The 26,139-nt window shown below is 41.3% G+C and overlaps 1 protein-coding gene across 1 annotated transcript in view; it reads right to left on the bottom strand.

Annotated features, from left to right (window-relative positions):
* Positions 1 to 25,697, bottom strand: part of UGT8 (UDP glycosyltransferase 8) — a 74,619-nt gene extending 48,922 nt beyond the window's left edge. The window contains exons 1-2 of the mRNA XM_074950014.1: positions 25,104 to 25,697; positions 1,796 to 2,619 (exon numbers count right to left, since the gene is read on the bottom strand). Of these exons, the coding sequence (XP_074806115.1) occupies positions 1,796 to 2,617 (822 nt within the window). The 5' untranslated portion in view covers positions 2,618 to 2,619; positions 25,104 to 25,697. The remainder of the gene's footprint in view (positions 1 to 1,795; positions 2,620 to 25,103) is intronic.
* Between the last annotated feature and the right edge of the window lie 442 nt (positions 25,698 to 26,139).

Raw genomic sequence — 26,139 nt, 5'->3', positions numbered from 1 at the left:
AGATAGATGTTTTGCAAAAACGTATGCTGAGGCATCAAAGAGACTTTCCCTATTTTCAGTTGGTTGCCTATCTTGTGAATCCAAAGAGGTGCTGGAGTCTTACTTTTTCTCTCACTCTCTCAATCTTTGAATACATTAATAATTACTAATGGAGTTCAAAATAACTCTTTAAATCAATCATGTGAAATGTTAAAATAGTTTACATATATGAACTTCAAAGCAATAATAAAAATATAAAGGATTATTTCATTAGTTTTCACAATATCCATAAATTATAGTTTGTTTTATGCAGGGCTATTACACAGAATCTTATCAACAGAAACCATTATATAAGGCTCTGTTTTCAATCTAGAAATCCTGACCAAATTTCCTGTGCTGTAGTCCCATCTTTCCATATACTAGTTCCATGGGAGAAGCAACTGAGGGTGGTAACAGGAACATTAAATTCCTCTACCGCAATTCTGTATCCTTCCAGATGTCCAATATTCTCTCCAGGCTAGCCAGCATAATCCACTAACTGAACCACAGGTGACAATGCATATGTAAATCATTATATAAACAACAGCTTGTTGAAAAGTTTTGTTCTGCCTTTCAGTCATCCTGGTGTTACTAAACAGAAAGAAAAGGAGTACTTGTGGCACCTTAGAGACTAACCAATTTATTTGAGCATAAGCTTTCGTGAGCTACAGCTCTCTTCATCGGATGCATACTGTGGAAACTGCAGAAGACATTATATACACAGAGACCATGAAACAATACCTCCTCCCACCCCACTCTCCTGCTGGTAATAGCTTATCACCAGCTATTACCAGCAGGAGAGTGGGGTGGGAGGAGGTATTGTTTCATGGTCTCTGTGTATATAATGTCTTCTGCAGTTTCCACAGTATGCATCCGATGAAGAGAGCTGTAGCTCACGAAAGCTTATGCTCAAATAAATTGGTTAGTCTCTAAGGTGCCACAAGTACTCCTTTTCTTTTTGCGAATACAGACTAACACGGCTGTTACTCTGAAACCTGTTACTAAACAGAGACATTCCTAGATATCATGTGTCAAGAGCACATGATGCACTCAAGTAATTAAATTTAATTATGAACTCTCAGGTCTCTGTGGCCAGTTTGCTAAAAATGATACTGGCTCTAGCACTGGCACTGTTTCTGTACGAAGTTTAGTTTTACTGTGTTTTGTGGCTGTATTTTATTTTATTCAGACTTTAAACTTTTACTCTGTCACTAGTTCTCACTTGTTTGGTTAGCTGTTCTGTCATGTTACCAAATTTTCTGATCCATACCTTATATATATATATTAAAAAAAAAACAGGACATCCTCTATTCCCCTAGCTAACAGAATAATGTATAATAGATGACATACCAGCATCATGAAATTGGGAATAAGATGAGGTAGGATATTAATGAAATCTCTGTGTGTAAAATTGTCCATCTGATCACATTTATCTCTCTGCTACATTCATTTCAATCAGTTAGGACTTCAGTTTCTAACAGCCAAGCTATCACACATTGTGGTCCCTCTGCTGGATCATGAATCATCTACTTCAAAGCAGGAACAAGCATAAGAGAAGTGGAGAACATCTACATGAAAGAACAGCTTTTATGCTCAGAGTTTCTAGCTACAAAGTATTTCCAATTACTGTTATTGTGTATTTAACTCAACAACAAAAACAAGTTTTAAAATTTTAAGATATTAGGTCACCATTTAACTTAAATACATTTCAAATTGATTAAGAAATAAGACTAATCCAGATATTACAAAAATGACCATAAAGCTCAGCAAACCTTACTTCTGGTAGAGGATTGGCCGGTTTGGTGAGGATTCCTCCCACATAAACAACATTTGGTAGCGTGGGTCTTGGAAACTCTAGTGCTATATCTGTACACAGCATCCACAGGCTGGACTCATGAACCAAATCATACATCGACCGCTCTGGCACCACCTTGTGTTTCTGCATTATCCTTTCATATTTCGGCAGAACCAAAAAATTGACTCCAAATCTTGAAACCAGATAAATAACAGTGTTTTTAATCCTCTCTAGAAGGTTCATATGATCTGTGAGAAGTGAGTTAAATTCTGGAACGTAAGATAAAGGAGCCGGAGCACCTACTTCTGCTGGATACCAAAGGCCAGTGGAAAAAACAGCATATTTAACACCTAAAAGGTGAGCTATAACAAACCCACACATCTCATTAGGATCCACCAGCAACAGGTCAAATTTTTCCTGTTTCAAGACATGCATTAGGTTCTGGTTGCCCACAATCATGTCACAGTTCTTAGAATAATGATCCAGGATGTCAAACAGTTCCAGTGCTGTCAGTCTTCCAGAGAAAATACGCCTCATTTTGGACTGAAGAAAATCATCCGAGGTGCTGCTGTTAAAGATCCCTGGGTAACGTTGGAGTCTATAGTGATCAGATGGAGGGATGTGTCTGCCCTCAGAGAGGAGGAACACTGTCTGGTGACCTTGCTCATGCAAGGCTGAGGCCAGGGCCTTGAAAATATATAGATGGCTTTCGAACATAATTGGCGGCACAACAACGACTTTGGCAGCCCTTGCTATCCCGACAGCGCCCCACAGGAGAATGAAAACTGGAGTGTAAGACTTCATAGCTGAAATGATAAAAGAAAAAAATTATTTCAACAGATTTCAATCCTACTTGTTTAGAATTTGATAAACAAACATTACATGATTACATTTTCAAGTGTTTGCCATGATAACCTTTAGTATCATTTTATCCCAAAGTCTTTTTAGTAGCATTCACTGGGAACAAGATAGCTACTTAGTTTAAAAGATTCAGGTATTGTGTTTAGTTTCTTGTTAGGCTTTAATTTTTTTCTCTCTCTCTTTTCCCCTTCCATCTGGTTATACAGGTGGGCAAGCAATTTCTTCTGATATTGATACAGCTCCTGTATTATATGGCAGGAATGCTGATGCGGACAATGCAGCTGGTACCCTCCTGCAAGATACTGTGTGCATGGCTTCTGAATTATACATGGTATCCAACAGCAAAGGGAAACAAGAACTTAGTGTCCTCTGTAACCCAGATTGTCTGAGGTTTTGGAGCACTAGCATGCCTGCAGCCAATTCATTTAAGTATTTTAGGTGAATTTAATATTCATAAAGGATTCAAAGATCTAGAGGCTAAACTCCTCTGTTTATCTACGTAAGAGGCACAGCTTGTGTAGTAGCACTACAACCTTCCCCACCAACATGCCTCAACCCTGTATCTAGAAGCACCATCTCTGCCAATGCACTCCTGACTCTCTCAGTTGAGAATTCCAACAATTGTGATGGCACGTTTTGAGATGTGCACTCATTACCATGAGAGCAACAATGCCTTTTGTGTATTTCCATTGTAAGCTCTTGTTGTCACAGTTGCCCATAGCCTTCAAAAACTTTCTCCTGCATTTTCCAGGCCTGACCTCTGCTGAAGCTGACTTTATATTTTTTAGTTTTTAAGTTTGAGACAAAAATGGTTCAAGGTTTTCTCAGTAGGTGGAGAATATGAAAACTCACATACAAACTTTCCATACATATATTAATGTTATCTTTTAACAATGTTATAGTCCAAACAATAGCCCTCTCTGAAACAGAAGTACCTGTGAGTGTTGCAGCAAAACTGATTTTGATATGACTGAATTCTGAGCCTTTGAAAGTTATACTTTGCAAGCAGAGAAAACATTAAGAAGAGTCCCACTTCGTCACACTGGAGGAGGGGCAGCTCAGTGCAGAGAGAGACAAAAAGAATGGGCTAGAACCAGGGAGAAGGTAGGTACCCGCTGTGTGGGCATGGGCTGGGGGGGGGATCTTGTTTACCCCCTCCCCAGCCCTGCTGTGCTTGCAGTTTAGCCCCAGCCTCTCCCTGCTCCAGGGACCAACTCTAGCTCCTGGCCCGCTGTGCTTTTGCCCCCAGCCCCTGCCTTCCTCCAGTCAGCAGGGACTAATCCTCCCCCCGATGCCCCACTGTGCTCATCTTGCCCCTGGCCCCAGCCTCGCTCCAGCTGGGGACCAATCCTTCCCCCCCACCATGCCTCGCTGTCAGGGTGGATAAAAATCAGGGATTTAAAAAAAAAATCAGATTTTTTTGATAAAATGCTTTTTGAGGGAAAAAACCTATCTAAACATAGTTTTAATTAAGATACATTATATCTCATCATGGAATAGGGATTATAAATTCTAATTCTATAGTATGAGACAATATATTCATGTAATGTTTAAGAAAAGTTTTGTAAATGAGTTCTAATAGTTCATGGATTAGGGACCCAATTTTATGGGGTTCCACAGGCTTCTGTATAGATTATTTAGGTTAATCTTTCTATCTACCCAATGGGACTCAGTGCTCAGTCCAGAAGATACCATCAGAGATGCTTCATTTTATAGTTCTGACACTGTGGATTTGTGTCTCCAGAGGTAACATGCTTGTTAACAGCAAAAATTTTTTAACATAAATAAATAATATATAGAGGTGAGAAATAACAGACCTCAACTCTATTGTCCCTCTGCAAATTTGTCAATCCCTTACCTTTCTCTAAAAGTGAAAAGTTTCTAAAAATTCAATGAATAGAAGATTTTGGGGGTGGAATAGATCTGGACAAGGAGAAGAAGTCTGGAGATAAATGTGAGAAGCGAGGGACATAGGCTTTTTTGTTAAAATATTATATGTTTGCTGTTGAAGAAAAAAAATCCAGAGTACTTAATGTTGTTGTTTTAGTTAAATAAAACAATTTAAATGTCTGTTTGGTGATGTTCTCCTCCTAATACAGCATGGCACGAAAATTCTCCAAATATTAATGATTAACCTGTTGAATTGGAGATAGTTCACCTCCCAATGACTTCATAAATATCTGCTTTAATTACCTTTGGTAAATGAAATAACCAAACAAACTCATCTGAAAAGTTCTCCAAATAAATCACTGTTTAAATATGTATAGTGTTTTCATTCTAAAAATGAAACCTACATCTATCTCTGAGTTGTGAAGAATATGTATTAAGGTTATAACAACCAACAAGAATGCACTTTTATGTAGAAAGCCATGATTAAATCGAGTCTTCCTGACTGGTGATTTAAATCATGATTTAAATCAAATCCATCCTTCCCACTTTGCTCTTGCCCCTGGCCCCTTCATTCCCACAAATATGTTTGGCGCCGGGCCCACAAAAAGTTAATCCGGCCCTGGAGAGAGAAGGTGTCACAAAGGGGGAAGGACAGAAAGTGTGCCACTCCACTCATTTGATCCTCTATTAGCAGAAGGCTTTTGAATGCTTAACAGTGAGTAATATTATTCACTGGACGATCGAGATGCCAAATGCGCTCTCAAGGACGATAAGGCCATTGCAGAGAAACTAAATGAATTCTTTGCATCAGTCTTCACGTCTGAGGATGTAAGGGAGATTCCCAAACCTGAGCCATTCTTTTTAGGTGACAAATCGGAAGAACTGTCCCAGATTGAGTGTCATTAGAGGAGGTTTTGGAACAAATTGATAAACTAATAAGTAATAAGTCACCAGGACCAGATGTTATTCACCTAGAGTTCTGAAGAAACTCAAATGTGAAATTGAAGAACTAACAACTGTAGTCTGTAACCTATCATTTAAATTAGCTTTTGTACCAAATGACTGGAGGACAGCTAATGTGACGCCAAGTTTTAAAACCGCTCTAGAGATGATCTCGGCAATTACGGGCCAATAAGCCTGACTTCAGTACCAGGTAAACTGGTTGAAATGACGGTAAACAACAAAATTGTTAGACACGCAGATGACCATAATTTGTTGGGGAAAGATCAACATGGTTTCTGTAAAGGGAAATCATGCCTCATCAATCTACTAGAATTCTTTGAGGGGGTCAACAAGCATGTGGACAAGTGGGATCCAGTGGATATAGTGTACTTAGATTTTCAGAAAGCCTTTGACACGGTCCATCACAAAGGCTCTTAAGCAAAGTAAGCTGTCATGGGATAAGACGGAAGGTCCTCTTATGGATTGGTAACTGGTTAAAAGATAAGAAACAAAGGGTAGGAATAAATGGTCAGTTTTCAGAATGGAGAGAGGTAAATAGTGGTGTCCCCCAGAGGTCTGTACTCGGACCAGTCCTATTCAACATATTCATAAATGATATGGAAAAGGGGTTAACAGTGAGGTGGCAAAATTTGCAGATGATACACAACTATTCAAGATAGTTAAGACCCAAGCAAACTGTGAAGAACTACAAAAAGAATCTCACAAAACTTGGTGACTGGGCAACAAAATGGCAGATGAAATTCAATGTTGATAAAAGCAAAGTAATGCACATTGGAAAACATAATCCCAACTATACATATAAAATGATGAGATCTAAATTGGCTGTTACCACCCAAAAAAGAGATCTTGGAGTCATTGTGAGTAGTTCTCTGAAAACATCCACTCAATGTGCAGTGGCGGCCAAAAAAGCGAACAGAATGTCGGGAATCATGAAGAAAGGGATAGATAATAGACAGAAAATATCATATTGCCTCTATATAAATCCATGGTACGCCCACATCTTGAATACTGCATGCAGATGTGGTTACCCCGTCTCAAAAAAGATATATTGGAATTGGAAAAGGTTCAGAAAAGGGCAACACAATGATTAAGGGTAGGGAATGGCTGTCATCAGGAGAGATTAATAAGCCTGGGAGTTTTCAACTTGGAAAAGAGAAACCTAAGGGGGGATATGATAGAGGTCTATAAAATTATGAGTGGTGTGGCGAAAGTAAATAAAGAAGTGTTATTTACTCCTTCTCATAACACAAGAACTAGGGGTCACCAAATGAAATTAATAGGCAGCAGGTTTAAAACAAACAAAAGGAAGTATTTTTTCACACAAGGCACAGTCAACCTGTGGAACTCCTTGGCAAAAGATATTGTGAAGGGAAAGACAATAACAGGCTTCAAAAAAGAACTAGATAAGTTCATGGAGGATAGGTCCATCAATGGCTATTAGCCAAGATGGGCAGGGATGGTGTCCCTAGCCTCTGTTTGTCAGAAGCTGGGAATAGGTGACAGATGTATCACTTGATGATTACCTGTTCTGTTCATTCCCTCTGGGGCACCTGGCATTGGCCATTGTCAGAAGACAGGATACTGGGCTAGATGGACCTTTCGTCTGACCCAGTAGGGCCATTCTTATGTTCTTATAATTCCCTTAACTTAGGCTAATTTGTTTTTTAATGTTATACAGGTCCACAAATGAGCTAGCAATGCCTTTGGGTCACTAAAATATGATGTTGTGCATCAAGAAAGGTACCCCAGTTGTCCCTTCTCACACCTAAATAAGTGGCCTGATTTTCAAAAGTTGTGAGCACCAAGTAATTTCCAACAAAGTCAGAAGACTAGCACAAGGCCTATGCACTACTTAATTCCGATTTAAACACTGCCTTGAAGATTTAGGTGGAATCTAAGCTTTGTACTGCTACCCATGTAGCCTTTGTGTCCAATATTACCTCATGGATGCATCTGCCATTGATTTAGGTTTTCCTTGAGAGGAAAAGAGCCTCGCACTATATTTATCACCAGCAAAGAACACAAGAATTTTTTTCTAATATTCAATTACAGAAACAAATGTAAAAAAAAGTGAGTAAATTGCAGTAACTGCTTCTAGAATGGAAATTTAAGGCACTTATCTTTTCCTCTTGCTTGCTTTTAGCTTGAAGAAACAAATACACTTTCCACACCATCTAGTAATGTAAACCATAACAAGCAGCTTGTTAGCATTTTTCCTTCCTATGCGACCTTGGCTCCACAGATTAAATAAATACTGAGACCTGCTCTCTGCTTCCCAGGAAGACAGTGATACGCAGACGATTGTCAGTTTTATGCCTTGAGTTTGAGCTCTTTTTAAAATGTTCCCATTTGATTTAACTGTCCACCAATCTGTCATCTAGAAATTTTAAACTCTGTTTATGTACTATAAGATCTAGAACATTTTGCACATTGCTGCTACACCACCTTCCAGCTAGAACAACAAATAGAAATTTACTAGAAAAACCTATTCCCAGCACTGTTTAAAATATCATTGGTTCTGGTATAGAAGCAACAAAGTGAATAAATGACTGAATTCTGCAAAAAATTGTTTAGATGTAGTTTTATGCTTCATGGAAAAAGTGAAAGTTCCATCTGCACTGGGTTTTAAACTGAATTAGTGGAACCACTTTACAAAAAGATTTGTCAACAGTTCCTGCTAACCCGTATTGAATACAGTTTGCCTTTTGATCAGCTGGTGTACATTGGTGTAATTTCACTGACTTTATAGAACTACACCAAGTTACACCAGCTAGTTAGCTGGCCCCATGTCTATAGTCGAGAACAATTTTTAAAACACAGTTTGAAACTAGATCTGCCCAAGTCCATAATGTCCAGGCAAACTTTTTAAAAACCATTTAAACTGGATCATTTTTAATCCATGTTTTGAAAAAGCTCCATTAGCTTCCTTTGGTCTCAGAGAGTACCTTTAAATCCCACTATACACGTCAAAATCAGCAAAGACTACAGTTATATTTGCAAGCTTCTAAACAATGTTAGTATTTTATTTAAAAACTTTAAAAATACTTCAGAGTATCACTTTGAAATCAGATATACCAGCAGCTATTTACATACAAGTATTATGACTGTTGGTGCTGAAAAGAGGAACAATTCAGGTATTTTAAAATGTTTTTTGGATGTTGTCTTATATTTCAGCTTTTTCTTCCAATTTTATGCAAACACAATAACACTAACTAAATAAGCTACACACACAAAGGTGAGTCAAAGTCAATCTAATTCAAATGTGGTGCTCACATTGCCTTTTTGTTCCTCTGGAGATAAACAGATAACATTTTTCAAAATGTATAATATACATAAACTGAAAGAAACTATTTGTTTTTGTTAAAAGCTGACATACAGCACCTTTACATATGCTTGCAAATGTGAATTTGCCTGCACAAACTGAGTTGTTAAACATGTCATTAGCTGATCTTCTATAAACAGCTGCACACAAATTCTGCTTGTGAATAAATCTGCAATATTTTGGGCTACAGGAAGAGGAATCTCTTCTTTCAACCTCAGTTTCTCTGCTTATCACACTAGGAATTATTTCACTTTCTCTGGAGCCCCAATCTTGACTAAAAATAATACCAAGGTCTGCAGAAGGTACTGGATATCACTTGGGAGATCACTGATTGAATCTCAAAGAATCACTCCGCTGACAGGGTTACTATGTCCTCTGTTAACTGCAAGATCAGCATATGACTGTATAAGAGAGGTTGTGTTTGTCAGTGCTGATGATAAACCTATGTAATTGCAGTGTGAACAGACAGATATGTCAAAACTTTTGTGGCTGCTCAGGTGCAATCCAGGACAAAGATGTAGTTTAGGAATGGGTACATGTGCCTACCCTGGTCTTGCAATTGCACTGTGTCTAGGTCTGTTGTCCACAATTCAAAAAGGATGCTGATAAATTAGAGAGGATTCAGAGAAGGGCCACAAGAATGAATAAAGGATTAGAACACCTGTCTTATAGGGGTGGACTCAAGGAGATCAATCTATATAGTTTAACAAAGAGAAGATTAAGGGGTAACTTGATTACAGTCTGTAAGTACAAATATTTAATAATAGAGTCTTCAGTCTAGCAGAGAAAGATTTAACATGATGCGAGGGCTGGAAGCTGAACACAGACAAATTCAGATAGGAAATAGGGCTAAAATTTTTAACAGAGAGGATAATTAACCCTTGGAACAATTTACCAAGGGTCATGGTGGATTCTCCATCACTGATGATTTTAAAACCAAGATTGGATGATTTTTTCTAAAAATATCTGCTCTAGGAATTTTGGGTGGGAGGGGAAGTTCTGTGGCCTGTGATATACAGGAGATCAGACTAGATGACCACAATGGTCCCTTCTGGTCTTGGAATCTAGAAATCTATTAATCAATTCTTCCATAAAATAGCCAATAATAAAATCAGTGATTAACTGAACTGCATCTAATAAAATTATTATAAACATTTAGCAACTACATCTCCTCAGGCTATAAACATTCTTATAGTAATAAATTACAACCTCGGTTAACAAATATGATATTACACATAATACATGACAGCATACTATTCTTGTTGAGAAATAAACAGGTATTTACATTCTTAACATCAATACAAAAGAAATGTAACAAAAGCTGAAGGGCTGGTACAAGGTAGGAGTGTTCTAAAGAGATCCCCTCTAATCTCGGTGAAGAGGTAAGTACACTACGTAGCCAAAGGGAATATTTTTCCATGTATTACATTACGTACGTACCCCCAAAAGCTACATAAATTAAGGCTGTAATTCCATCTGAGGGTTATGGTAACACAATGTCACCAGAACTCCTCAATGAAACTGCAGTATTAATATATGCAGTGTAGAGTACCTTAATTCTTATAATGTTTTGTTTACTACAAATAGTGTTATATTTCTTTTGCAGCATAAAAAGAATCAATGAAAAATAAAATAAAACGTAATAAATGTCCACAGGTTGCTCATTCACATTTTTGAGCAATACACATTAATATTGCAGCAATGACACGATATTCCTCCTTTGAAACCATAATCCAGTCAATACTAAAGCAGAAGAAACACAATACTTTTACTATTAGTGTAATGCTTCTTTTCAGCACCTATACAATGTTTCAAAATGTATTACAAAAACTGCCGTTGCAATTGATGAGTTTTGTATGCTAACAACAATACATACATAATCCCTAACAGAAACATTAATATTAGACATAAAGGGCTATAGTCTTGATCTCAGAGAGATGCCTTACTGAGGTTGGTGATGATTTCCCCCAACAGAGGGGAATCCTCAGGTAGCACAGAGTGTACCAGAACCATGTCAGATCACAAAGGGCTCTGCCTGATCCTCTGAGAGCACAGATGTCCCAAGAAGACTGTTACAGCAAACACTACTAATATCAGCTCTTGGCTTCCCTAAATTACAATAGAGGCCATTTCAGTCCATAGCCAGCTCAGGATTAGGGGACTTGAAAGGATTACACTCTGGCACAGCTAAGGAGCTGCCCCAAGACATGTAATAACACTTAGCAGTTTGCATACTAATCAATCCTCGCAACATCACTATTAAATATTATTATTCCCATTTTACAGATGGGAGAAGTTGAGACAGAGGGGGTTAAGTGATTTATTTAAGGCAACAAAACAAACCATTGATAAGACTGAGTTAAACCCAGCTTTTTGTCCCATGCTTAATCCATTAGATCATGCTGCTTCTCTTCAAGCTATTTGTATCATTAGTGTTCCATGAGAAACCAGTTTTGGAACATGCTGGGCATTTCCAGCAAGTTCCTCAGAGCCCTCGATACCCGTTGACTTTGATGGGAGTCTTTGAGGGGTTTCAGCACCTAACAGGAGATGTTCAGTATCTGTCAGGGCCAGGTCCTAAGGATAGACACTGGGGTTCCACAGGTGTACATGAAGGCAGAATTCTATCCTCTGATGTAACTTACAGTAGCCCAAGGGCTAATCGTAGTTGTGTTTGCTGCAGAGGTTCCATCAGGACATGTTCAAAGTTAGCTAGTCAGTAGTAGAATTAGAAACAGAATCTAGGAGCTTCTAGCGCCAACTCTAGGGTTGCCAACTTTCTGATTTCAGAAAACCAAACACTCTTGCCCTGCCCGTTCTCTGAGGCCCCACGCCCACTCACTCCATTTCCCCTCCCTCCGACGCACGCTCTCTCCCCACCTTCGCTCACTCACTCATTTTCACCGGGCTGGAGCAGGGGGTTGAGGTGCAGTAGGGGGTGAGGGCTCCAGCTGGGGTTGCAGGCTCTGGGGTGGGGATGACTGGTTTGAGGTGCAGGAGGGGGCTCTGGACTGGGGGGGGTCGGGCCAAGGAGTTTGGAGTGTGGCTCTGGGCTGGGGCAAGCGGGTGGGGTGCGGGGGTTTGAGGGCTCCAGCTGGAGTGTGAGCTCTGGAGTAGGGCCAGGAATGAGGGGTTTGGGGTGCAGGAGGTGGCTCTTGGCTTGGGCAGAGGGGTTTAGAGTGCGGGGTTGGGGTGCGGGCTCCAGTCGGCGCTTACCTCAGGTGGCTCCCGGAAGTGGACGGCATTTCCCTCTATTTCCTAGGCGCAGAGGGCTCCGCACGCTGTCCCCGTCCACAGGTGCCACTCCCACAGCTCCCATTGGCTCCGGTTCCCAGCCAATGCGAGCTGTAGAGCTGGCGTTCAGTGCGGTGCCTGTGCTGTGGGCTGACCAGCACCTAGGAGCTGGAGGGACAGGCTGGTCACTTCCAGGAGCCACACGATGCCAGCCACTGCGGCCAATCAGATTTTTAGTGGCTCGGTTAGCTGTGGTGACTGGAACTACCAGGATTCCTTTTCGACCAGGCATTCCAGTCGAAAACCAGATGCCTGGCAACCCTATCATCCTCAGGCCATTAGCCTATGCCTCTTTCTCAAAAGTTAATTTATCTAACCAACAAAGCAGATTTGATCTAAATGTCAACAGGCTGTTATGCCAGGTTGCTGAATACAGCAGAAAATAGGCAAAACAAAAAACCGCAAACAAGTCACCGATATTTCTGCTCTTAATTAAAAGACTCCATGAAAGCACACACATTTTTCTTCAAATTAATTTTTATAATTATTTAAAATAAAAGATTTCTTTCCAAGATTTTTTCGAGAATTTCCTTTCAATAAAATAAGGAAAATTTGTGAGCCTAAACAGATTGTCAATATCCCTGTAAACCAGAAGATTGATAGTTTTTTTTTAAATTAAAGTTATTCAGAAACCTAGCATTGAATTTAAACGCTTACTGCCCGCAGCCAAAAGGAAGCAAGAAACCAATAGGTTTTTTTAAACTTAGAGTAGTACTTATAACTAAGTGGCTTGCATAAGGGGGTGCGGAAAGAGAAAGTTAAATATTGCAAAAATCAAAAGGTTAAACATTAAACCCGTTCTAACAACTGCACATAAAGTAAATGAACTACATGCGAACTTTCAAATGGAAGAAAATGTGAAGGTCTTAATGGTCTGCTAAAGCAAACTAAGCACAAGCATAGATGACCTGTAGATGAACACATTTTTTCTGTAGACCAGAAGAATTCCTGGATTTCTGAATACATTTCCTTTATAACAACATGCTAAAAACAATGACTTTTTGAAATTATAAAAAACAAACAAACAAAAACATTACTCCACACCTCTCCCCCTCCCCAAACTGATAAAGCAAGAGCTAGAATTGCAATAACAATTTCACTGTTCTTCAATCCACTTGAAATCAAACTCAACCTCCAGACTTACAGCTTGATCCACACAGGCCCCTTTCACCTGTATAGAGCCCCACTGAAATCAGTGCGGCTTTCCATATCACAGAGGTCCAGCTCCGTAGAGCATCTTGCAAAATCTGGACTTTAGATCCTGTTCTTACACTTCAGGTAAAACCCCCCAGAGAAGTCGATAGGGCAAAAAAAGAAGTGTCTTTCATGAACTAAAAGTGGCCTGCTTGTAAATATTACCAGCAGCCAAACCAGGGAAAGCACTGTTAATATTAATACTATTACCTTCTATCCACTCATATTCACTCTTCAAACACATTAATTTTTTTGTTTATTTTTTAAATCTAGCCAGCAAGAAGTGAAACCATGGATAAAAAGGTGCCCTTCATATTAAGCAGTAGGGATGCAATGGCAGCAAAAGAGCGATCTTTCTAGCCAGAGATGTCTTGTCACCCTACAAACAGATATTGAGTTACTTGCTACAGCTTAACCAATACCAGAGCACATAAGGGAGTTCAGCAAAGCAGCAGATTAATAAACTAGATTTTCACCTCTAGAGATCTGGATTCAAATCCTAATTAACAATGAATTTATTAGGCTCTTCTTAAAGCTACTGGACATGTATCACAAGATACTATTCAATTACAAAACAGAAAAAATTGAGATTTAGGTAGGTTGCAAATTACAGCCACTGAGATTAACTATTTGAAACTTTCCACCCAACCCGCAATGTTGTTTTTCTCATTACCCTATAATCGCCTAAATAAAATCAAAACTTCAGAACGAGAAATATAAATTGTGTTTGTGGAGCTGTTAAAATCTTTTGGGTATTTTTTATTTAAAATATTAAATTGGAATGAAATCAAATTATATTCCCTGATTTGCAGCAGATCAGAAGGGGAAAATAGTATTGATGGGCAACTGGGGAAATCATTAATGTGTTTATTAGACTTACGTTTTTCTCAACCACATATATACATATCATTACAAGATTGTAAATCTGTAATTTCCAAACATGGAGAGTGGATCTTCATCATATCATTTGGTATGTGTTATAACATTTGCTTAAGACTGGCCCAGGGCTCACGTGCCGTCTTTGGCACGCATGCCATAGGTTGCCGACCCGTGTACTAGAGCATATACACATCACTCTGTAAAACATATCATAGGTAAAATGTTCAGAAAGTTGCTAATAATGTTGATGATAATGCTATTGACCTCTTTTGTAAAGCACTGTGAGATCTACTGATGAAAAGTGCTATATAAGAGCTAGGTATTATTCTCGTTATTGTGACTACTAATAATAATATTTATACTGCTAGAGTTTATATTTGAAAAAAACTCGGAAAAAGAAATGGAAACAAAACAGAGGTAGGACCTATCAATGAATTCATAAATGACAGAGAAACAGGGAGGTGAAAACAGAAATCAGTTTTAAACAGAGCAGTAGAACAAAAAAAAATTAAAAAGCTGAAGTGGATTTCAATATCACAAGTTTTGTCAAAGGCCCAATACTGTACTCTCTCTACTCTGGTCAAACTCTCAGAGAGGTCAAGAGGAATTTTGGCTGAATAAAGCAAATTAGGCTAAACTCTCACTAAGCACCACTTTATTAAGGAAATACAGATCAGGTCTTTATGGACTTACATGTTTTAAAAATGTGTTTTCTTTTCATATTTTTAAACATCAGAAACAACTTGAAGGTCACTAATGAAGGTCATTACTGTAGTTAAAACTGCTGAACTGAAGTAAGGGCAGGATGCCAGTCATTTTATCGTACCTCAAATACCTTAGAATTGTGGGTGAGGAGCCAAGTTTAGACTTGGCCCAATTCCACTGACTTCAGCAGAGGTGCACCCACTTATAGCCTGGCTTGAATCTGATCTAAAGAGTTTGTATGGTGTATATTTTATTGGACAATGATTCTGACATACCCTTAATTCTCCGCTATGTTACTGGTAGAATAGTTTTATAGAGGCACTTAAGGGAATCATATGCCTACATTCCAACCCAAAGGTTAGGTGCAGCAGTCAAACAGAAAGCAGGTGACAATTCAAAAGGTTACAAGCCATATACCTCATGCAGAGGACATCAAAAAGGGGGAAATGAACGGAAAAGAAAGAAAAGACTTACTCTCCATTTTGATTCCAAACAAAATACCTTTGAAAAAAAATCAAAGAATTGTAAAGTATGTTTGGGTGGGGGGGTTAGTTTTAATGTCAGTCATGCAGCATTCATATTGGGAGTGTTACAAGGCAATGCCACAAAGCCACCAAATTAGCATTAATTAGACCATATATCACCAGTCTTAGAAGAAAGGAAAATGACTGAATGAACAGGGAGACTGACGTACTGTCTTGCCATTAAAGGTGGTCCCACCAGGTCAGGTATGAGGAAAGGCATGGGAAGGTTCTGATATTGCAACTGAATAAGTGCAGCTGGACTGCTGCACCTGCAAGCTATCATCTGCAGGTTTGGAACCTATGCTTGTAATGATGTTGTCTGTGTTCTACATGTTCTATCACTTTAGTCACTCCAGTATTTTTTGTGAGCACTAAATTCAGTCAGAACCACTGAGAGTGGGCTTTAAAGAGAAAGTTATAAATCTGCAGTTTGGGGTAAGAAACAAACTTGCTACAGAAGTGTAAAGAAAATGGCCACACTCATGCCTGGTGTCATTCTACAGCAGCCAGTGAAGTTCTAACAGGGATGACGGTACCAAAGGTCTACAGACCCACAAAACCTCGGTGTGTAGAAATAATACACTGTTCAGTGTAGGGGAGGAAGATCCTAAAGCAACTACAGCAGACATCTGGATTTATATTAAGGTTTTCACTTCATGTATCTTGTTTGGGATTATTGAAACAGTATATTATTCCGTCTTGTAATTTTTTAGGTATGAAAATGAATAGGTACAAACTTTGGCCTTGACTGCAGCTATGGGTTCCTATTCAAGTCACTGAATGAGCCTTTTATGAAGTCAATGGGAGCCCTGCACGTACAGCTGAAGACAGAATATTGCATTTACTCTTTATTCGTCTCATTTTTAATAATAACAGCTGCACCCCAAATCCATCCATTGAAGCAGCATACTGCATTTGAGAGCATGATATAAAAAATATTACATCTGCTGGGTGGGAAGTGGAGAACAGATCTGATGGCTTCAGTCAAAGCACTGAGTGGTTTGTTCTGACTGCCAAGGGGGTTTACTAAGGGAGTCAGTTGATTTTGTATAAGGATTTGAGATGCCTGCAGGACAATTTATGGCAGTTTTGGGGGGTGGACAGCTGTTTATATAACCGATTTTACCTGATTTCATCTAGTACAAATTTAGAGGTAGATTAAACAACCTTTTACATTCAAGAAGAAAATAATGAAGAAGAATCAGTATTAAATGCACCTTACTTAAAAGGGGCTATAATGGAGTATGTGGCATTCATAGGTAATTAAAAGGTTAACTGGAACTGGAGAGTCAATTCAGGCACCTGATTGCACCTGGGAGGTGGGCCAGAGCCAAATAAAGAGGAGTCCCAGCTGGGTAAGGAGGTGTGTGGGTAGAATAAAGAGACGAAGCCCAGACTAAATGGACAATAGGAAGAAACTCTGTAGTCCCTTGAGAATGGGAGCCTAGGTAAAAGGAAAGAATCTGGACTTCTAAAGAGACAGAGACCTGGAACAGAACAGGGGACACTTAACAGAGATGAAAGGTCAACCTCAAGGAGGGCAGAGTTCATTTGTTTGTATTTTGGGTTTGGGATTTGTTGAGGGAGTCCAAGGGAGAAACACGAATCCGACCCCTGACAGAGGGGTGAATATAGAGAGGCTGTGGGGGATGCCTGATAAGAGGTGTAAGTGACAGGGAGCAGGTCTGAGTAGATAGACCTTACTTGCCTACCAAAGGGTCCTTAGGCTGGGATACAGTATAGTGGGAAAACCTAGGTTTCTCTATCAGCCTTGTGAGAAGATGGCGTGAGGCCCCCCCCTTTTCCACCCCCCGCATACACAGATAGGGATAAGGACCCTAGAAAACCCTGAGATGCATGAATGTAAAGATGTGGGGGCTTATAGCTGTGGCTGAAGACCTGATACAATGGCATTGGACTCTATTATCTTGCAATGGGTAAAAAGTGGATTGGCTGGAGGGCCAAGTCATGAGATGAAGCAGATCACTGAAGGACTAGAGCAGCTGCAACAGGGTGCTGTAGTCAAGGAGAGCCTGTTACACCATGTCCAGCTATGATGGGGCATGCCAGTGGTGACATTACTCTTCTTAGAGAACAAATTTATCTTTCTCTTCCAAAACTGTCAAGCTTACTTGTAACATGCAACCTCTTGGATAACTGCATCCAAAAGTGCTGGTATTATCTAAAACACTGTTTTAAGAAAAGTTCTTAAACATACTTTAGAATCAAAATTTTCTAAAGCATGAGATAGTCCTAATATAGAAATGTTTAATAGTAATTGAGATACATAATTTCTGCTAGCATTACACCAGTGACTCTCCGAAACAGATGCTTAAAATGAGACTTCATGCTCTAGAATTACAGGGACTGAAGACAATGTTGGAACAGCCTAAGTGGGCTACTACTGCTATCAAAAAGATTAAAGGTGTGTTCTACTATAGTTTCAATGGATCTGTACACACAGGGTAAAACTAATAATCAAGTCAATGGAAGATTTATGAAACTGAGGATCACAGGTTCAGTGCTAATGAGTTTATTATAACATTAGGTGTCCAATATCTTAATAATGCCAAAACATATTCACCTTCATTCAAAATATTTTTCTTGTGAAGCTTCGCTACTACCAAACAAATACAACTTATCTTCCTGGACTTCCTGGACTTATCTTATCTGGACTTTCTTTTACTAAATTTAAACACCGTTAAGTATCAAGGTACAGTCTAAGAGGTTGGGTCAAAATAGGGATTCAAGCAAAGGTTTACAACCTAAATGAAATATTGACAGGAAAGCTGCATTCTCACAGAGCCTGCCAGCAAAAGTTACTCAGAATGATTCAAAATAACTGAAGAATTCAACTGTAATCACACCAACAATGTGCAGATGTGGTATCGCAGAGAAGGGAGAGACTCCTGTTAAGTTTTATTATATAGTTGGGTAACTGAGATAGGAAATCTATAAGGTGTTGTAACATACTGGAGTCTTCACCATATAAAACACGAGAATGTTTGCAAACTGAACAATTCTTACTTCAATGTACTGTGGAGTCATAAAAATCATGTAGGGAATGGAGGATATCACACACTCTTATGTTATATCTTGGCAGTGCCCATTCCCCTTCTGGGGAAGCTTCTTGACAAAGCTACCGGCTACATTTCTCACGCTGCTCAGCCATCTTGCACAAAAGTAACCACAAGCTATAATCTTGTCCTATCAAACACAAGGGGGAAAAAAAGATATAAAATATGGATAGGCACATAGTCTACAGCACTATCCGTGTTTAATAACAAACACTTGCGAACAGTGGCCCTGCTCCCATTGCTATACTGCACTTCCACCAAAAATACAACCAATATAATTTAACAACCGAACAGAGCACACAAGTCAGTCACCATTAACCACCATTTGCTTATCAGACACCAGGGTAAAGTGGAGGAATGAGAGTAAGTGAGGGGGACGAGAGGAAAGCCTTTTACCTGCAGAGAGAGAGAGAGAGAATGTATTGCACTCGGTACCGTATCAGGAGACGGTGAGAGAAGAGACTTCTCGCCAAAGATCTCTGAGCCACTCCTGGCGTGGGGGCGGGGGCGGGGGAGTACACAGAACCAGCTCACTCCCTGTCACTCCTGGCGCACGCAGGCGGAAACACGGAGCAAAGTACAGAACCAGCAGCCTGTGCTGTAGGCGCAAGGGGAGCATAGGGACATCCAAGGGTAGATGGCAAACCCCAGAGCCTTAGAGGGTACAAGGCCTACCTCAGCTCCCAAGGGTCACAGGCATTAAACGGACCTTCATCCGCCGGAGGCTGACAACCAAAGTGGCACATGTAATGAAGATGATACCATATTGAAGCCTCAGTGTTTTGTCTCCCTCTGGTGGGAGGGAGGAAACATGTCTCATGCCTGTAGACTAGCACAAGAAGACAGTATAAAACAAGGAACTTTTTCTTAAGTATCAAAAGATGCAGTTTATTTAAAACATTTCCTTCAATGATAGGTCTTTCCATGGCAGCACTGCTCTGTGGGGAGTGGCAGAGGAGAGAAGTTACAGTGCAGTATGATGAACAGTGGATGTATTTTAAAAGGCTTGTTTATGTCTTTGAGAGGGCTGAAAAGAATGCAGGCTATGTGCTCCTGGATACTTCAGTAGGATTCTACAGGCCATAGTGCAGAATCTGACCAAAAGGATCAATGTCAGAGTTTGAAAAAGCAATGTTTTGGTAAAAAACAATAATAATTTTATTTTACTCAGACTGGGGTTTAATTTGGGGGAGGAGTGATGCCCTGGTATTTTGCTTCTAATATAGCTAGCTCCAGCATTGTACAAGCTATCCCCATTTCACGCCACGCCATCGTATGACAGCCAAGCATCTAGAAGGATTAAAAGGGCAATAAAGAATTCTTTTGTTCTGCTTCATCCTACAAGTGACCAAACTGTAATAAATCATATTATTAAAATTGCAAAGTAAGATATATCAAGTATGTCAAATAGTGCAGTGGAAATAAAACTATATTAAAATACATGTTTTAATTATGCTTGCTGGCAAGCTTGTTCAATTCAGATCAATTAAAGTAACTTTATTTCTTAAGATATGTGTAGGTTACTTTTTTCCAGAAGACCATTTTTGAAACGCATTGGTTTACACAACCCTTAAATCACTGATCCTGTAGGACATTTCAAAATGATGTCTCTTATAGCTTGGTCATACTTGATTTGTCTTTGTTTTAAAATTTATACCCTTAAAGGTATTTTTCTTAGCATGAAGGATAAAAATCAACAGTACTAGTTTAGTACCATACTCCTTCTCACTTTCCTATGACAAAGTAAAAGTAATTAGAATGATTCCCATCAGTTTTACTTCTGATTATCAGAGCTTGGATTTGAAACTGCCCCTTTCTCAGAATAAACTTGCTTTCCTGCCTCTTTAAATATTGCTTCTCAGTGTTTTATATATTTCATATAACAAGTACTAACTTGTAAGGTACACCATGTCCATTATTTTTCATCTAAGCCTTCCATATTTAAAAAAAACTTATTTTTTTAAATATGAAAACGAATGGGCATGAAGTACCTAAAAGTTAGTACTTGTTATCTGAAATATATAACATGTTATGGTTTATAATAATTAACATGAATGTGCAAACAGTAATATAGAAATATCAAGCTTGAGTAGGTTTTCATGACAAGAGAGCAGACTTTAGAGACATTTATATTGATGCAGTGCTGACTAGGGCTGTGTGACTTTTGAAATATTTCTTTTCTGAAAGGACAATTGGGTTCTGGAAAAATTTAGTGAGCACAGAAGCATATTTTTTTCAAAAAACTGAAGACTTTTGTTGTTAACATGTCATTTTGAACCTGGGTCCTTGTCTTGCAAATTTCAGTATTGAGCTCATGTTCATAGTATGAACAATTACTGGGTGCCACAGTAATATTACTAATTACTGCTCACCCACTCTAGACTAAGCAACTGTAAACCCCATGGGCACTTGGTCCAGAAGACTCAGCTCCCACATCAGAATGACATATAAAGTAGGAGCCCCAACAGTACCCTTCTGAAATACAGATTGCACATCAGCCTCTCCAGTCGAGAGCTCAGGTGGGCCGAATGTGGCCCGCGGGCCGGAGTTTGCCCACTCCTTTAACAACCGGTTCTAAACCGGCTTCAACATTTAATAACTGGTTCGCACCGGCTCCAGCTCACCACTGCCTCCGCCCCCATCTTTTCTTCTTTTTTCTTCAAGGGTGGGGGTACTGTGCTTCTCCAGAGTTCCTTCTCTCTCCACCATGGCCGATTTAAATGAGGCCTCATCAGGCAGGAGAATCTGAAGTGGGTGGGTGCCATGCCTTCCCAACAGTAGACAGATGAACAGCCGCACATGCTGAGAGAGGAGATATCCCATCAGGGAGTCTCCTGATCATTTCTTCTCTGGTACAGGAAGAATTTTCCCTCATGCTGGCTTCCCCCTTTCCTTTTAACAATGACAAGGGACTAAGAGGGTAAGTGAATTCATAAGAGGCAAGAAGAGAAAATGGGGATCACATGGTAACCAAATGGCCGTATCAGAACCGTCTACCCTCCCAGTGCTCCAGGTCCACAGTGGGGACTATGCGTGGTATGCTTGTGTGGATGAGAAGTGAATTCAAGAGAAACAAGTGGGAAAATGGGAATGATATGAGGAGAACAGAAGGGGACTGTCCTGGTGTGTTTACCCTATACTGGTGGTGAAAAGGTTAGTGTGGGCCGGAGGTCCATTAATGAACCTGACTGGACCTGGAAGGTGGGGAAGGTCTAATTAAAGAGGAGTCCGCTGAGGAAGCAGCTGAGTGGTTCCTGTAAAGAGAGGAAGCCCAAAGTAGAAGGGAGCTGCAGAAAGAAGGAAGAACTCACTAATTGTACTCAGAGTAGTAGCAATGGGAAGCGAGAGACATACAAAGAAGCTACTGGGGTGGAACATGCTCCAGGGATGAGCCTGATAAAAGGCCAGGACCTGGGCCTCATGGAAAGAAGCCCAGTCAGGCTATCCACTGAAGAGGAGCTTTAGGAGGGACTTTACATCTTGGGATGGGCCCTGATAAGGATAGTTCAGCAGAAGTGAAGGAAACTCCTGGAGTAGCCCTGAGAAAAGGCCAACCAACAGCCTTAGAATAGATAGAGGCAAGACTCCAACAAGTTAACCCTGTAGAAGACTACAGAAATGGAGGACCCTGGATAGATTAAAGGTTTAAGCCTGAGGAAGGAGAACAAAGTTGTTTTTGTAGTAGTTCCAGTTTCACTTTTGAAACTCGTTAAAAAACTTCCAAGGAAAGCCCTTGGGCCACTATTCTGCCAGAAAAGGAGCCCTGGAGGGGCAGAAGGCATCATATTAGTGACTAGAGTCATGTAGGTTGCTGTCTGTTTGAGACACTGATACCTCAGTATGGGAGAGACTTTCAAGGGACTTGGCTGAGCCATGAGAAGAGAGACTGCTGGAGGGGCCCTCAGCATATGCTACTAGATGAGGAAACATCTGCTCACATGCCCAGCCATGAGAGGACATGTGCCACTCTTCAACAGGGACATATCTGGGAAATGGATGGACTGGAAGCAGAGATAAGTGGCTTGTCTGGACCAGCTTTGTCATCAGGTAAAGACAATGAAGGCATATTGGCATGCCAGAGAGATAAATAAAGCTATCAAGCTAACAGGTGGGGGGAAGAGACAGCAAGGTTACACCCAGCAGCAGAGAGAAGCTTGGTCTGGGTTTTACTTTTCAGAAGAATCCCTTTCAAAGGTTTACCAGTCTATAAATACAGGAAGTTGAACCTCAGGTGATAAGCAATTGAATCAACTGATCATATATAATATTACCGTATTATATGGGTATACAGAGTGATGTCTTTTCTGAAAACTAATGACGCACTCAAGTATCAGGGGATAGCCGTGTTAGTCTGTATCCACAAAAACAACAAGGAGTCCGGTAGCACCTTAAAGAATAACAGATTTATTTGAGCATAAGCTTTCGTGGGTAAAAACCCCACTTCTTCAGATGCATGGAGTAAAAATTACAGATGCAGCCATAAATATACTGACACATGAGGAGAAGGGAGTTACCTCACAAGTGGAGAACCAGTGCTCACAGGGCCAATTTGATCACGGTGGATGTAGTCCACTCCCATAATAAATGAGGAGGTGTCAATTCCAGGAGAGGTAAAGCTGCTTTTGTAATGAGCCAGCCACTCCCAGTCCCTATTCAAGCCCAAATTAATGGTGTTAAATTTGCAAATGAATTTTAGTTCTGCTGTTTCTCTTTGAAGTCTGTTTCTGAAGTTTTTGTCTTCAAGTATAGCTACTTTCAAATCTGTACAAAGAGATTCCAGAGGTGAACAGGACATCCCAGAAGCAAGAACTGCACAAATCCCTGAGGTCCTTGAATAATTTCTGAAGCAGATTGGGGATAACCGCCGAATATTTTACTGCCATTTCAGTCCCAATTCCAAACTCCTGGCTACAGCCTGCTGGAGTGGCCTGTGCAAGCCTCGCACAGATACAGACAGACATCATCTTCCTCTCCAAGTGCAAACAGATGGACATCATACCAAATGGACTGAAGGTAAAAAATCCATTGCAATCAACATACTACACTGACTATGGTGAGAGACTGTGCCACACACTCTCAAAGAAACTGAGGAACCACCTGATCAGCATCCTGTACAGCAGACAGGAGAATATCAAGAATGAGCTCTCAAAACTGGAGACTCTCATACAAAACCAACCTTCCACCTTCCACGTGGCTGGACTTTACAAAAACAAGACAAGCCATTTCCAACTCTATTACATAGCAAGGCATTTTTGATTAAACTGAATTTATCATTCAGTGAAAGTGCAGCACACATAGGAGATGTTCTCTGAGGGCCAAATGTTCAACTGTAAGTACTTAAAGGCACCTAAATCTGTTTAGGCATTTAAATATTTGTGGTAGGCCCCCAAATAAGGATTTAGCTGCCTAATTTTATGTAATCAAGCTGGAATATTTGGTACTGTCAAAGCAACTGGCCAAACCACCCCTGCAAATGTTAATTTAAAATTCCAACCGAGCATGATTGTCTCATTCAGGGACATTTTATCATATAAAACTGAAGCGCCTATAAACCTAGACCTACTACACAATCTCATCTAATGCACATTGTTCCTTAGTGGGTAAAGCTAGGATGAAGGCAGCCATAGAACAGGGATAGTCAGGGACAGACCCAGAAACTTTCTTTCCCCTCAGTTACTTCTAGCCCAGGATTTATTCCCCAAGCTCTCCAGGCCTAGCCACCCTTGGCTGAGAAATGGAGCAAGCTGGCACCTGCCTTTGTATTAACACTGCCGTGGGTTCCTCAAGACCAACACAGATGCATCCACCAGCATCTACCCCATCTACAGAAAAGTCCAGTGCAGACACCCAGCGCAGCCCCCTGTCCTCCAGTGGGGATTCCACTGGTGCCAATAAAGTCAGTTTCAATTTCCTTCCTACCCCCATCCTGCTTATTCTGCTGAGACAAGTCACCCAGCAGCAGGACAATCCCTGTTTCAGACTTGCACGCCTCCCCCAGCCACTGTGCCCCTCTCCTCTGCCTGCCAGCACCAATGGGCCACTTGGGCACTGGCCCCAGCCCAGTCACCTTCTTCTCTTGCCCCTGGCCCCCCTCCGGTAGCATATGATCCCTGAGGGGGTCGCACTTCCACAAGGAGGGATAAGAGCCTCCTCCCCCCCGCCCCCCAGCCCGCTTCGGGACCAATACCCGGCGCTGAACCTGCAGTAAATCGCCGCACCTTGGTGACCGGCCGCGGCTGCAGGGCCAAGGGCAACACCGGCGCGCCCTTACGCACGGAGGACACCCCTGCTCCACGGCTAGGGCTGGACTTTGGAGCGAAGTTGTGCGGGCTGTGGAGAAGCATCAGAAGAAGCTCCCCTGGTCTACCCCTTCCCCGCCTCGTACCTGTCCCTCAGGCCCACCACACCCCGTCCGAGCCATTCACTGCACGTCCCAACCCCACCCCCGATTCCCTCCCATATCCCCCCTTCTGCTCCTCTCCAGCCCACCATGCCCCGCTGACACCCCGCAAACCCCTCCCCCCTAATGGATGTCCAGCACAATCCAGGTCTTTTTGCAGCCCTGCCTCTCCGTCCCTTACCTTGCTTCAGGACTGTTCCTCTGGCCGCTGCCGCTGGACTGGGCGGGGGGACAGCGGGGCTTTGTTCCCTGCTGCCCAGGTGTCACTGGCCGCTGTTGTCACACGGAGAAACAACGGGCTCGGGGAGGTGGGTTGTGTGACTCTTCCCAGGCCACTTCCGTGTCTGATACAAATGTGGGACTTCTTCCAAAAGCCCGTTGCTGCTCGCCAGGACAGACAGAGCCCGGCTGCCCGCCTCCTCTCAGTCTCCTGCGGGACTCTGCTGTCTCTGAAATCTGGGGATCGGGAAGGGGACACAAACTCAGCCACCCCTCAACTCCTCATCACGTCCTTCTACCTCCTCCACGCCTCTCCCTTCAGCGCTGTGCCCCAGACACCCTAACACACGCTGTGCACGTGGACTGATATTGACATATGTCCAGAGCCTATGTCCACACTCTCCACGGTGCTGATGCAGCTTCCAGGTCGGTCTGTCAGCCAAATCGAGTATGTTTTACCCTCCCCCTCACTCTGAGATCTGCTCTCCAAATCAAGCGCCTTCTAGTTCCATACTCTGCCCAGACTCCCACTACAGCAGGGATCTCTCAACGGGGCAGCCCCTTATCCCCGCCTCCAGCAGGCGGGACCGGCTCTCCCGCTCTCCAATCAGCCTGTCCCTTTCCCCCAGCAGTCCTCTGGAGCAAAAGGAGGTACGTATCAGCTACATGGAGGAAACTTCTATGTTAGGAAAACAAGACTTGAAAGGGAGAGTAGAATTGCTGCTGGACTTTCTGTTGCTACTCTAGGATAAAGCCCAGTCCCCAAAATTCCACTTCTTAAATGAACAAGCCTAACCAATTAGTGTATCAAAAAAACCTACACCCCCCCCAGGCACCCTGGTGCAGCAGTGCTGAAAAAACAGGGCTCCTTCACCTCCATCCTGATGGAGCCAGACAATTTTTGAATCCTCCCTTCCTCAGCTCGCACACCCCAAAATTCCAAGACCTAGTGCACCAGAATTATCTGAATTCTAGGATACAGAACCAATTGGCTGCTG

Source organism: Natator depressus, chromosome 4 (genome assembly GCF_965152275.1).
Source record: "Natator depressus isolate rNatDep1 chromosome 4, rNatDep2.hap1, whole genome shotgun sequence".
NCBI classification, from domain to species: domain Eukaryota; kingdom Metazoa; phylum Chordata; order Testudines; family Cheloniidae; genus Natator; species Natator depressus.
Note: the sequence above shows the minus strand (reverse complement) of the source record. Positions and strands in the feature narration are given on the sequence as shown.